Source organism: Lobosporangium transversale, assembly GCF_002105155.1.
Source record: "Lobosporangium transversale strain NRRL 3116 chromosome Unknown BCR41scaffold_59, whole genome shotgun sequence".
NCBI classification, from domain to species: Eukaryota; Fungi; Mortierellomycota; class Mortierellomycetes; order Mortierellales; family Mortierellaceae; genus Lobosporangium; species Lobosporangium transversale.
In genome coordinates, this window is record NW_019029037.1 from 62,629 (window position 1) to 75,270 (window position 12,642).

General features: G+C 43.5%; 5 protein-coding genes across 5 annotated transcripts; 2 read left to right on the plus strand and 3 right to left on the minus strand.

The window, feature by feature from the left end:
• Positions 1-670: 670 nt before the first annotated feature.
• Positions 671-2,061, plus strand: BCR41DRAFT_390050 (glycoside hydrolase superfamily; the record flags this gene model as incomplete). The annotated part of the gene is made up of 2 exons (XM_022028188.1): positions 671-789; positions 891-2,061. 2 exons carry the CDS (start codon positions 671-673, stop codon positions 2,059-2,061), a joined length of 1,290 nt encoding a protein of 429 aa, XP_021876390.1.
• A 1,122-nt stretch (positions 2,062-3,183) lies between these two features.
• Positions 3,184-3,739, minus strand: BCR41DRAFT_401216 (hypothetical protein; the record flags this gene model as incomplete). The annotated part of the gene is made up of 3 exons (XM_022029206.1): positions 3,184-3,316; positions 3,433-3,440; positions 3,662-3,739. The coding sequence occupies 3 exons, from the start codon at positions 3,737-3,739 to the stop codon at positions 3,184-3,186; spliced, it is 219 nt and encodes a 72-aa protein (XP_021876391.1).
• Positions 3,740-4,046: 307 nt separating this feature from the next.
• BCR41DRAFT_401217 (endonuclease V-domain-containing protein) lies at positions 4,047-5,158 on the minus strand (the record flags this gene model as incomplete). The annotated part of the gene is made up of 3 exons (XM_022029207.1): positions 4,047-4,673; positions 4,771-4,972; positions 5,061-5,158. 3 exons carry the CDS (start codon positions 5,156-5,158, stop codon positions 4,047-4,049), a joined length of 927 nt encoding a protein of 308 aa, XP_021876392.1.
• A 1,558-nt stretch (positions 5,159-6,716) lies between these two features.
• Positions 6,717-8,927, plus strand: BCR41DRAFT_375002 (hypothetical protein; the record flags this gene model as incomplete). The annotated part of the gene is made up of 3 exons (XM_022026909.1): positions 6,717-6,752; positions 6,867-8,554; positions 8,663-8,927. The coding sequence occupies 3 exons, from the start codon at positions 6,717-6,719 to the stop codon at positions 8,925-8,927; spliced, it is 1,989 nt and encodes a 662-aa protein (XP_021876393.1).
• Positions 8,928-9,133: 206 nt separating this feature from the next.
• Positions 9,134-10,455, minus strand: BCR41DRAFT_313282 (TLD-domain-containing protein; the record flags this gene model as incomplete). The annotated part of the gene is made up of 4 exons (XM_022021122.1): positions 9,134-9,491; positions 9,904-9,980; positions 10,093-10,245; positions 10,375-10,455. The coding sequence occupies 4 exons, from the start codon at positions 10,453-10,455 to the stop codon at positions 9,134-9,136; spliced, it is 669 nt and encodes a 222-aa protein (XP_021876394.1).
• Between the last annotated feature and the right edge of the window lie 2,187 nt (positions 10,456-12,642).

A 12,642-nucleotide genomic window follows, 5' to 3' on the forward strand; every position in this document is an offset into this window, starting at 1 on the left:
GAAAATATGGCTTAAGGATTAATCAATCCCTATGAACTTACCAGAGATTTGGCGCCAACATAACAGCATAGTACTAGGAGTCCTGGACGAGCCTATAATGCATTTCATCTGCTCATTACTTCAATGGTTTCACAAACCAATGAACATCACTTGGTGCTGAAGCATTACGCCGAAAATAAGGATGACTCTTCATTGGACAAAAAAAGATAGGGCACCCAAGATGGATTAAAGTGAAATAATTAAGGAATTAAGGCTCTGTTAAACTGTTAAAGAGAGTTTTTGCATGCAAAGCGCTTTCAGAATCGATTAAAGGCATCAAAACATGAGCCTTGTTCTTACTATCAATGTTATTTCACTTATCCTACTCCGTGCTGCTATCCTCCTTCCTCCAGGGAGACTCATTTATTCATTCTCAGCACTTGTACAATCTAAAGAGGGAGAAAAAGTCAGGGAGTTGAAAGGCTCCAAGGACATGGTATAAAAACCCAGCTCCAGGCCCTTATTGCCTCGATCGTCTTCTCTTTCTATTTCACCACGCATTTTATGACCCATTCCTTTATTGACATACTTTAGCCTTCCATAATTAACGATCCTTGCCTTTCCGGTGTTTCAGCCAAACCTCAAGTAGTCCTTTAAGTCCTCAGATATAGATCAAGTTTTGCTCCGCGTAATGAAGCCCCTCCATATCCTAGTCTCTGCTCTTTTGGGCGCAACCCTATCTACCCAGCATGTAGTCTCCGCCTTTAACCCTCTCGCCAAGAACAATGTTGTCAACTACTGGGGCCAAAAGTGAGTGCGAGCTATAAAAGATATCACCGACCCGAATTGGCAATCTCTGCTCCTATATACTGACCGTGACATTCTCCTATCTTTTTCGCGGGATCTGCTAGCTCAGTATCATTTACCGGAGGCACAGAGACTGATCTGATTGATTACTGTCAAGATAATACGGTGGATGTCTTCGCTGTCGCCTTCATCTCTTCGATCCAGAACGGTGCTCCAGTGCTGAACCTTGCAAATCACTGTTGGGATAAGTTCCCTGGTTCGAACCTCCTTAACTGTCCCAAGATTGGTCGTGACATTAAAGCTTGCCAAGCTAGGGGTAAAGCTGTAGTGATCTCGATTGGTGGCGCCTCAGGCTCATACTCCTTACCCGATGCCACATCTGGCCGTGCATTTGCTGAAAAGGTCTGGGACATGTTTTTAGGTGGATCGTCCACAACACGCCCATTTGGTGATGCAATCCTCGATGGCGTTGACCTAGATTTGGAATCCGGTCAGAATGCAGGTTACGTAGCTTTCATTGCGACATTGCGTCAAAAGTTTGCTAGCTCATCCAAGCGCTTCTACATCACTGCCGCTCCTCAATGCCCCTATCCTGATCAAGCGACTAAGGAAGCTTTGGCGCAGTCCTGGTTTGATCTGGTCTGGGTCCAGTTCTATAACAATTACTGCGGTGTTCAGAGTTTCGGCACCAGCAACTTCAATTTTAACACATGGAATAATTGGGCCACGACTGTCTCGCAGAACAAGAACGTCCGCATTCTCCTCGGTGTCCCTGGGGGCCCTGACGCCGCAGGATCTGGCGTGATCGATGCCAACAGGCTTAAAACAATCTTGGCCAGCATCCGTACCTATTCCAACTTTGGTGGTGTCATGATGTGGGATGCTGGCGTAGCTTTCAAGTCTGGTCTAGCTGCCGCTGCTGCTCAGTACCTACATGGGTCTTTAGTTGCTGCTGCTATTGAGCCTAGAAAATCGGAACTTGCACCTAGAGCCGATGCCCCAAGTCTCACTCCATCCAACGTGAAACTCTCTACTGTGGCCAAGCCTGCTTGGACTCTCCCTAAGGTTCCCATGCGCGGAGCCCAAGCACCTGTCCCTGCATTGACCACAACGATCAAGGTCTCGGCAGCTACCCCTACACTAGCTGTAAAGATTCCTAACGGTGTTGAAGGAAGCGCGCCGTACGTGTTCACTATCAAGCTCCAGGGAGATTCAGACGAAAATCCATCTCTGGCTAGCTTTGACATTGTCATTGCAGCTCAGTGCCAGAAGTAAAGGAGCCATATTTGCTTTGTCATTTTGTGGCCTTTTTTTTATTGATTGATTGATTTATAAAAAAAAAAAAAAAAAAAAAAAAAGTGGCACCACTCGGCAGGCCCAGCGCTGTCACGAATTTTCTGCAGGTTCCAGAGAATAAAAAAAAAAAAAAAAAAAAAAAACTTCATCCTCAGATAAATTAAAGGAAAGAAAGAAAAGAAATATTCCTGATGATTGCTGAAGCAAACGAACCTTTAAACAGTGATGTATTTGCTTTTAGTGAAGCGCTTCACGTGTTTTGAAGAATAGATCGTGCGGTTAAAACAATAACTTATTATTCTATTTCACTATCCTATAAAGTACAATTTGAGATGGTTCAGGTTAGGCAGCAGTTGCAAGATCAGCAGGCTCGAGCAACGTTCTAAAATCTTGGCGTACTCCTAATATGAAGCCATTACACAAATCAACTAGCCAAAATGCACCTTTCAGATTCATCAGGGAAGACCCCTCCGGGAAAGCTTCAAAGGATTTAGGGATGCCTGTTGTTTCAGTCAAAAGAACAAGGAAAAGTGACAAAGTAAACACTCAGTGTTGAAAAGGAGTTGATCTTGCAAAGTTTCTAATAAATTTAAGAGGCCCTTTGAGCAAGACGATGGAGGCCCATACGTTAAACAGGGATAGCCTGATCTGACGAAGAAGTAAATTTGTGCTCGATATTCTAAGACGAGACCTCCCGATGTGAGGCCAGACAAAATATTTATTTGTAACTGACATATACTACTGCGAACATGCTTTCGCTGAAATATTTAGCACGAAGAAAAGAAAAAAAAGAGATATTTATATACACTTTACTTCTAATGGAGCCATTCTCTATTGTTTATTGACGATTTGTGGATTCCGAACGTGCAAGAGTCGTGTTTGCTGCTACAGGAGAGTGGTAGGTAGCGAATATATATCTCTAACTTAATGTATTCAAGGATCAAGAACTGGGTAGAATCTTAATAGGAAAGCTTAACAGGACAAGGTCACAGGTACCCAGAATATACCATTCTTTCCATCCAATACAAGCACACGAAGAAAAAAAAAAAGTTCTTTATCTCATTGAAAAATTACATTTAGTCTTGTATCTATTTCGCTTTTCTACCGCTTGCGCTCAAAGTACTGAGAAGTGGACAAAAATGCAGCTCCTTGGTCAACGACCCACTCGCCAACTGTCAGGTATTTATCAACGTAGGTACGAACATCCTCGCTCTCAATCTTGTGTGTGGCGACACTGTTGTATATCAAATATATTATGTCAATGCAATTGCTATGAATGAAACCTCCTTGATTGCACAATTATCTAGCTCAATTCACAAAAAAAAGACTGTTATAAAAAAAATACCTTACCTCAAACCCTGGAATGATAGAAAAGAAGGAAGAAAAAAAAAAAGAGAAATAAGTATATGAATGAGCAAACGAATCAATGGCATCTGGATCTGAACCATCCTTCATCAGTTAAGCTCCTTTCCTGAAGTCCAAGAAATGAGGTTGTCAACTTTCTTTTCTTTATCTTTTTTTGAGCATGAGCATAAACATAAACATAAGCATAAGCATTCTTCCTTCCGTCCCTCCTTACAGTGCTACGCTTGATGCCCGCAAGTACAGCAGAAACAAGGACAGCGTCGGCAGTGTAGTGGACAATCTTGGAGATCATAGTTGGGATGTTGATGAGAATTTTAATTCTTTTTTGTGAAAGAAGAAAGAGATTATATTTTTCCAAATTTGGATCTTTCAAATGCTTACTCAAGACAAGAGGCTGATGTGCTTACCACAGTCATGGCTCTGAGATGAGATAGAGGCGACACAAATCAGCACATTTTCATCTGTAGTGTTAGTGGGCACTTCTATGTCCTTGACAAATATACGCGCTTTTTGACAGTTCTTACACATGCTAAGGAGTAATGGAGAAAGCTATTTTGACTTGGACAGATGATATTTGTATTGAAGACATGCGATCTAGTCTATTGAAGATTGTCTGCTTGCTTATCTTCATTTTGCTGGCGAATCCATTTTTTGATTTCAGTCCGACTCTTCAGATCCGCTTGTCGAATCGGCTCTGGTACTCTATATAACGAACACTGTCTGACCAAGGCTACTGCGGTCGCTAATGAGACTTTATGTCCAATAGACACAAAAATAGGATTCTGTATTCCCGCTTCTATAATCTTTTTGTCATTTGCACGAGTAGCTGCAGAAAGAGCTGCTCCATATGTCTTCCCTGTGACTGTACCCTTCAACAACATCATGCCCTTAGTTTCTGGATGTTGCTGGACATAATCCCTGAAAATGTACTTTAGCGCTGTCGGTTGAGCCCCCAGGATGGGGCCATCATTATCGATGACAAGGTAGTTTTTGGAACAGCCAATAGTTGGGATATGAGAGACAAGGCCCAAATGAGAGGCTAGACCGAAACCACGGGGATGAAGGATACCACAGCCATCAACCAAAATGATTTGAGGCACCAGTTCTGGATGGTTACTACGAAGAGTTTGGATCAAAGACAGAAGAGGCTCTACTTCACGGAAAGCGAGGTAACCTGCTATGTATGGAAGCGTTAATTTGACTTTTGCATGATCCTCATACACAACCTGTGAGTTCAAAATAAAAAGAGAGAAATCAGACTTTTTTAGGTAACTTGAACGGTTGACGCCAATCATTTCTGTCCTGATTCTTTTCAAAACTTACTTCAAGTTCAGGATATGAAAGAACAATCAAGGATGCAATAGCGTCTTCATTGTTGCCAACAATAAAACTTAGATCAACACCGCCAATGTACTTTAATCCCTCTGTGCTTTCAATATGATACGTATCATCAGGGCTGAGTTCAAGTGTCCAGTCCGGATGGTCGTCTGTCTCAATCAGATTCTGCTTGAGGATGGATTGCTGTCTATCCCCAATTTTAAAGTTAGACAAAGGATTGTTCAGTTAGAAAATATTATTTTCTTAAAGTACAAAGTCCGCTTAGAAAATCCTACTTGGCCCATTCTTGCTTTTGGAGACTTGTTGGAATGCTGTATTGTGAATTACCAGAAGTACTGGTTGCAACTGCATCAGTGGTCATGTTGTCTACCATGGCTTTTTTTCTTCCAAGATGTCAACGTTCAGGTTCAGGGCATAAATGTATTGATGCGCTTCTGCGCCTCTGTGCTGCGCCGCCAAAATGAGGCAAAATCCTTAAGGGTTATACTATGTGAAGGAACATCAATGATCTTTAGCCTGGCTGCAATGCAATGTTTTATAAAAGCGAAATGGATCCTCGAGGTAGAAGAAAAGTGCCGTGGAATGCCAGCACATGTGCCTTGGCTAAAGCATAATGAACGAACTCTTCCTGAGCTTGTAGCAGAAAGGATAACCACTAGTTTTTATTGTTACTCTTATTCGAATACTTCCAGTAGAGCATATCAACGTGCTTATATCTGAGAGCCAGCGCTCAGATCGACCAGAAATCCGCGCAAAAAGCTCCATAGGTCTCCTGTCCGTTGTCTCCGAGCTGGTAAAGGCCTCTGTTAAACATTCCTTGCCCAAGGCTCATTGCTTTCCTTAGTATATGATCCTATTAAACCGTTTGATTTTAAATAAACATTGATTTCTATTTAGAGTACAATTATTAAAATCGAGGATCTAGGCAACACCAAAAACAGCACTAATGATCTGCAACTCTGGGACGATGTATGGGACTGCATTACACGCAGTTTGACGGATGAATGGCCGCTTGTAAGGGAAACATTTCAGGAGCAACTCGTGAAAACACTTCAAGGATCCGACACTCTTAGAAAGGTCTTCCAGCAACCAGGATTCATAGATCAGGTAAAAATGCCAGAGGCACTAAGAAATGGGACGCTAGACATGGCTTTTAAGTATTGCCTTAACATTAACGCTTTTGTAGATCTTGTTAGATATCGAAAGACGCCAGACCGAAATCAAGGATAGGATACGTACCTTGTCAGGTGTACTATCCTTGACAGGCATCATATTCAAGGAAGCGGATGGTACAGAAATAAAAGTAGCACCAAGCAACACTTGGGATATGAAGAGCGTTATAACTGTTATTAAGATTGCAAAGAGCATATGGACGAGTACTCAAGAGGAGGTGCAGAAAACGAGGTACATATCACAGTCAATGATGTTGCAAGTCTCAAGCGATTGACCAACAGATATACCTAACACACGAAATATTTATCGCTTTTTATGACATCTAAGTCTCTCGAAACTATTGGCAGAATCGTTCACGGGCTTACAGGTCATTAAAGCATTAGGAGTACTGGCTACACCTCAACTAACTAGTCCTCAGCAGGTAATCATCAAATGAATGGTTGTAATTTTACATTATGCTTTCAAAACGTTAATATAAAGCACAAAGCTAACCCTACCTCAAACATTGCACATAGATATACCAATTCGCGGAGTTTTGTGAAACGATATTGCAATGGGTGGACATTACGGAAGATATGGACCATTCGGTGATCTATCTCCAAGGCTGTGAAATCCCCAGCACTAAGGATTGGGTGCTAACGCACTGGATGTGTGATCAACTCTGGATACCGTCAGTATTTGCATCTGTGGAATCCGTCAGGGAATCCTCGGCAAGTCAGACAATCGCGAAAGCATTTGTAGAGGCAGCGGCATTGATCATGAAATGTATCGGTTATATACTGAGGATTCAAACCGTAAGGCGCGCTTTTTTTTTTTTTTTTTTTTTACAAACGGAACGGCACATTTAGCTAACAGCTAGGCAACTAACTACTGTCACCCTCACTTTTTCATACTGCTTATGTGTGTAGGTCGATAATACATACACTATTCATCGCTTAATTATTGCTTGTGCCTCTCATACCAACGACAATGACCTTTGGAATAGGCTGAGTAAATCTATCTCAAAGCAAACAATTACCGAGGCCTGGAACAATCTGACGATCATTCGTGAAAAAACACCTTGGTCCATTAGCTCCGATGGTTCTATCATCCCTGCAACGGAGCCGAATTCTTTATCTGGAGACAGAAACAACCATCGCATCAATAGGGTTATGGTCCCGGGAAGCTTCTCAGATCATATCATCCAGATTATCGAGAAAGAACTCAGACCTTGCTTTACGCATGTCAAAGCACAAAAACTAGTTGATCGTGCCAAAACTACAATCACTTTACATCAGGATAAAATAAGGAAAGAATCAGGACGAATGGTTGAGGACATTAGCAATAACAGTGTTATACCAAGTTCAAAGAATGGGAATGGCTATATAACAGCTGGTGAAAATAGAGAATTGCTCATTCCCCATTCACAACAGCGATCAAGGCAACCCATCGCTGCCAACCAAAACCGTATTTTGATCGCTCCTGTGACAGACACACCAAATGATGAAGAGGAAAACTGGGCGGCTATGGATACCGGCGAAGATGAAGGCCCTTCAATAACTTGTGTGAGCGGCTCAAGCGGCTTGCCATCTCAATCTAGGCGCTGGGACAAAACGTTTTTGGGATCCGTTCCTGTTGTGGAATGGTGCGCCCAGCAGCCGATTCAAGATATGAATCGAATTCATGAGGTGTTTATGCTCCTTGTTGGACCTATCTTAGCCATGACAGACTCATTACAATACCAATACCGAATAAGAGGGTTAGATATGTTGACAAGATTCTTAATCCAGTATCATGATCAGGACTACCATCAGAAGCAGCCTTCAACCGCGGCAAAAGCAAAAACAGGGACACCACAAATGGATTCCAAGATTTGGATCAAGATTTTTACTCGTACAGGTTTAGACCAGGTTTTGGAACGCTCCTTGAAGCCACTACTGGTCCCTATACAAGCAGGGCTCACGTTGACGCCACAACAGCAGCAACAGGATAGTTTACTCCCGATTGGAGACAGTGAGGAATTAGAAGCGATTTCGGCAGCCTTTAGGGCGTATTTAACTTTAATCCTCGTGAACACTGAGCCAGCTTACAAGCCCGTATCAGTCACTGATGATTCCTATACAGTATCTCTCAAAGAATCGAATAAGGGCGGACTGACGGTTGAGAACTTGTTTGTTCATGCAGTGTTAGCGAGTTTCCGTAGAGCGAACCCTTCCAGAGAATACAAAACCGTGGTGTTGCGATGGGCAACTGTTTTGATCCAACCAATTATTTCATTTGATTTTATTCGGGAAGAGCTTGTATCAAAGGATGGATACTCTCGGCAGAGAAATGATCAGAAAAAACATAAAACGCAAAATCAACAGAGGACTAACCCGGAAAAGGGTTCTTTCAGCCTCGAAGTGTCAAATTCGGATATTCCGCAACAGAGTTTCCAGGGAATATATGGCATGGGTATTATAACAATCAAGTACCTCCCAACATTAATCCCATACATTTGTGGCATTTTGGATCTTTATTTCCCGTCCTCACCTCCTGAGGAACGCATTAAGAGCTTGGATCTGGCTTGGATATCTTCAAAGGCCTTGTATATGATCATGCTAGTTTCAAAGTCAAGGTAAAGCTCCTCCCAAGAAGATAGTATGATTAACTATGGGTGTTCCAGAGGGGCTTGCTTGACAACTTTTTTTTTTTTTTTTTTTTTTTTTTTTTTTAATAATGATAGAATCCCGCGGTATCGTGGCAAGATTTTAGCGGCTCTTGCGAGCTGTTGGGCCAACTCTCGTACTTATTCTGATGCTCTTTCCTCAGAATCTCTTAAAGATGCTCAAGCTCGTCTGGATCAAAGTCTTGTCGATGCAATGGGGCTCATCAAACAGATATGTCAACCTAAAATCGCAGAGGATGCACAGAACGGACTTGAGATAGACCTTAAAGTACTTCAGAACCTCGACCCTCCTGTCTTTAACCCTCTTTTTGTACCTCAATGAAAGCAAGGTACTAACAATCGTAACAAAAATCAGTATGTTTTAATTAAGGGTGCAAATTTATAAGAAAAATACAATGAAATAGCTATACTAATGTTACTACAAAATATTAAAAATAATGTTGAAAAGGTGGCATGCATTTTTTTTTTTTTTCTTTGCGATGTTGATATGATAATGATAGTACGTAGTTCATTGTGACTTTAGCGGTCTTACAAAGCCATGGCCCAAATCTCAACGGTTTGGCAATAAAACTCTTCCTTGTCATTCTTGGGGCTGCTGCTTCGACTATATGGTCTATCAGCTGCTACTGACGGCTTGATCAGCGTCGGTGCACGCTGCTGTTCGCCATTAGGGCCAATGATGATAGGATGTCGGCAGGCAGCAGCGAGAGGCTCGTTATCAAATGTCGCGCACTTTGCTGAATGCCCCATCTCTAAGTCAGAATGTAACCAAAGTCCAAACTTGCCATCACCACCGCCTAGACCAATAAATCCAGGCTCGGACAACACCATATAATCGTTCTTTCCTGTCCATTTCCAGAATTGAACCACTTTTTGCTTCCGTTTCCTCCGGCCGCTAGACGGCCCAGAACTTGGTATTGAAGAAGCAGGCGCAGAGTTTATCGGTCGCAGCGATGGTGAATTCGATGGCGAATTTTCTAAGTGCTGATGCGTAGAAATTAACAGTGGTGACGGTGAACGTCTTTCTCCAGCGGTTAGACGATCATTCATGGCAGCATAGAGATCACGGTGACGACCTTCAGCGTTGCTACTGGGTGTTGGTGAAGGTGAACGGGCAATCTGCGGTGTGGAAAGCTGCAGAGGCGAAGGTGATGCCAGAGGAGAGGGCGAAGATGGCGCTTGTAGGTTGGCTAACGTTGTCACACTCCAAAGGAAGCTAAACCAAAAAAAAAAAAAAAAAAAAAGAGGGTTAACAAATGGTATACATCAAACTGATGTCAACCACAGAGATACTGCACAAGTCTACATACCACTCCCCAGTTCCATAGTATGACAGATTTGGCTTTAATTCCTCGGTGATGAACGCACCAAAGACCTAGTAATAGAGCGACAAAAACGAACATTTGCGAGTGTTAAAATAAGAAACATGATTTGCATAATCAAAAACTGAAACCATCTTTACAGTCGTCGTAAGCTAAGAAACTTACACAACCTGTGCTATCCTTGATAGCCATAACCATAGGACCCTTGCCACGACAGCGGTGGAAAAGCGTTGTCATACTGATTCCATGCTGATCCGATGAGTAGACGAGGTTCCACTTTGTCGCGTTTCTCAATTTCCGCGGCAGTTGCATGCGAATCTAGCAAGTTAAGATGATATTCATGTTAAATTAGGGCGAAATCATTCCAGGATAACTTCATATGACCTCTTTCTGCTTAGTGTCATATTCAGCATGACAAAACGGTTAAAAAAAGGGAGGAATTCCTACCTGCTGAGCAATCTCCGGTTCAAGCACTGGATCTGTATCATCATATCGGTCCAATAATAAAAGAGGGGGCAGCGCGCTCATCTGATCATCGCGTGCCAAAATGGGGGCTGTCACATTGGCTGGCAGAGAATCTGTGTTGTTTATATGGCTAACGTTGCTGGCATTACTCACTCCAGATGCATTAACCAGCATCCACGGATCTTGGCCTGAACTTGCCGAGTTGGGCTCAATGTCGTGCGTATGATGGTGATCATCGCTTACGGCTGAAGACATGGATTCTCCCCAGTCTCCGCCGTTGACTGTTGATTGTGTGGATCGAGGCGGTCCGTACTTGGGTTGCTCGGTGGTCACAAGCGAGAGGACCGCCTGCTTTGCTTTTCGAGGGATCATAATAGGCTGATAAATTGATGAAGAAGTGTTATGTCGTGAACGGTATCGAGTTCCAGTAGCACAGGAAGCTTGACTTTTTGGATCAAGCGAAATGTGACGAGAATGGTGTTGGTAGTGAGGGTGACTGATGGTCGATCGTAATGAGCCGCTGTTGTTACTGTTATGATTGCTGCCAATGTTATTGTCGGCTCTGGTACTTGTGGAGTCAAATGACGATTCCAATGAGGTTGATGCACTGACCACAGTAGATTCTGACTGCGGGAATGACGGATCACGGGCGAGCGGCGAAGTGGGAGCAGACACAGATGCAGTAATAGTTGCGCGAGCAATAGTCAATGGGCGAAACCTGTCTTGTTTCGCAAAAGCGAATGCACGACGGACCGCCGCCTTTGAGGGAGATACCGCTGACGAAGGCGGATGGATAGGGACAGGCGGTGCTGTTGTCTCTGCAAAAAATGCAGTAAGGTAGTCAGGCGCCTGGTAAGTTCTACTGGGTTCCTGCGCAGGCGGGGTACTAGGACGACTTCTGACGATAGTAGTGGAGGCAGGCGGAGAGAGTGAAGCAGAAGATGGGGAAAGCGAAGCAAAGAACAAGGACGAACGCTTTTTGAGTGCAGCAGGCCTATAGCTGGAAGCACGGGGTGCACGGGTCGCAAAGTAAGCAGCGTCTGCAGGACTAGCAGTCGAGGGCGAGAGCGAGATACACTCAGCAGGTGAGATGTTGAGGGCAGACGAAGGAGCGGTAGAGAGGTCAACTATAGACTTTGAACGATAGAGGACTATGGGAGAGGATGGTTTCGACGATGTCAATGATCTTTGACGCTGGCTGTGGAGATTATTAGCAGACGCAGGCTGTGGTGAAGAGTAGTGCTTATCAGGGAGAACTATACAGAGACGTGGACAGCTCGCGTAACGTGAATGATGATTATGTGAAGGAGCTGGATAATTTTGGTTCAAGTGCTGGTCCTGGTTCTGGTCCTGTGGCTTCTGAGGCGAAGAATGACAATGTAGAGAATGAGCACCAGGAACAGAGGATTGAGGAGAGGAAACAGCAGAAGAGGATGATGATGACGAATCTGACGAAGCCGAGGATGAGAGTGCAGGAAGAGAAGAGGAAGAAAAAGTGGATGAAGTTGAGGAAGAAGTGGAAGTCAAGGAGGATAAAGAAGATGATGAAGAAGGTGGACTAGGACTGGAAGTGAAACTGTTTTTAGCTGTCGACTCTGAATGCTTGGCATCGTCTGCTGCCTCGTCAGCAGGGGTCATACTCAACTGTTTCTGCGCGCAGTCTGACGTCGAACCATTATCAAAACGGTTCTTGGCGGAATTAGGAGGACGACGGAGCCGATCCTCCATGGCCATTGCGCTCTCAGCTATGACCACATTTGTATCCGCTCCGCTGACTCGTTTGCTCTTTGGACGTTTATTGTCTGAGATTGTGTTCACAAATGTAATACTTGCTAAATATTCCTCTGCGCTCGAGAGGTTCGTGGACAAATGTGTGCGTGAGATGGTCAAGGGCGCAGCATCCACAAAACTATCATCGAGAAACTGGGTAGGTGTGGCCAGAAAGGGTATGTGGGACTTCGGCGACGTGTTGATCTTTGTGGATCTGCATTCGCCGCAGCCATAACCGCAACAACTGCATAATAACAGGTTCAGTTTGTCTGGCTGCTGTTGCAGGAATACCATTTTAGGATTTTGGGTAAATATAAACGCAACGAAAAAAACGTTGCCCCGGAGTAAAGATGGGCAGGAATAACAAAAGAGAAGTGTTAGATGGAGGGTCTGTGAGCCCTTCAACCAAACGGGAAAATAGGTAAAAAAAAATATATATATATATATAAAGTGGCAGTTGGTAACAGACAGTTATCAAGA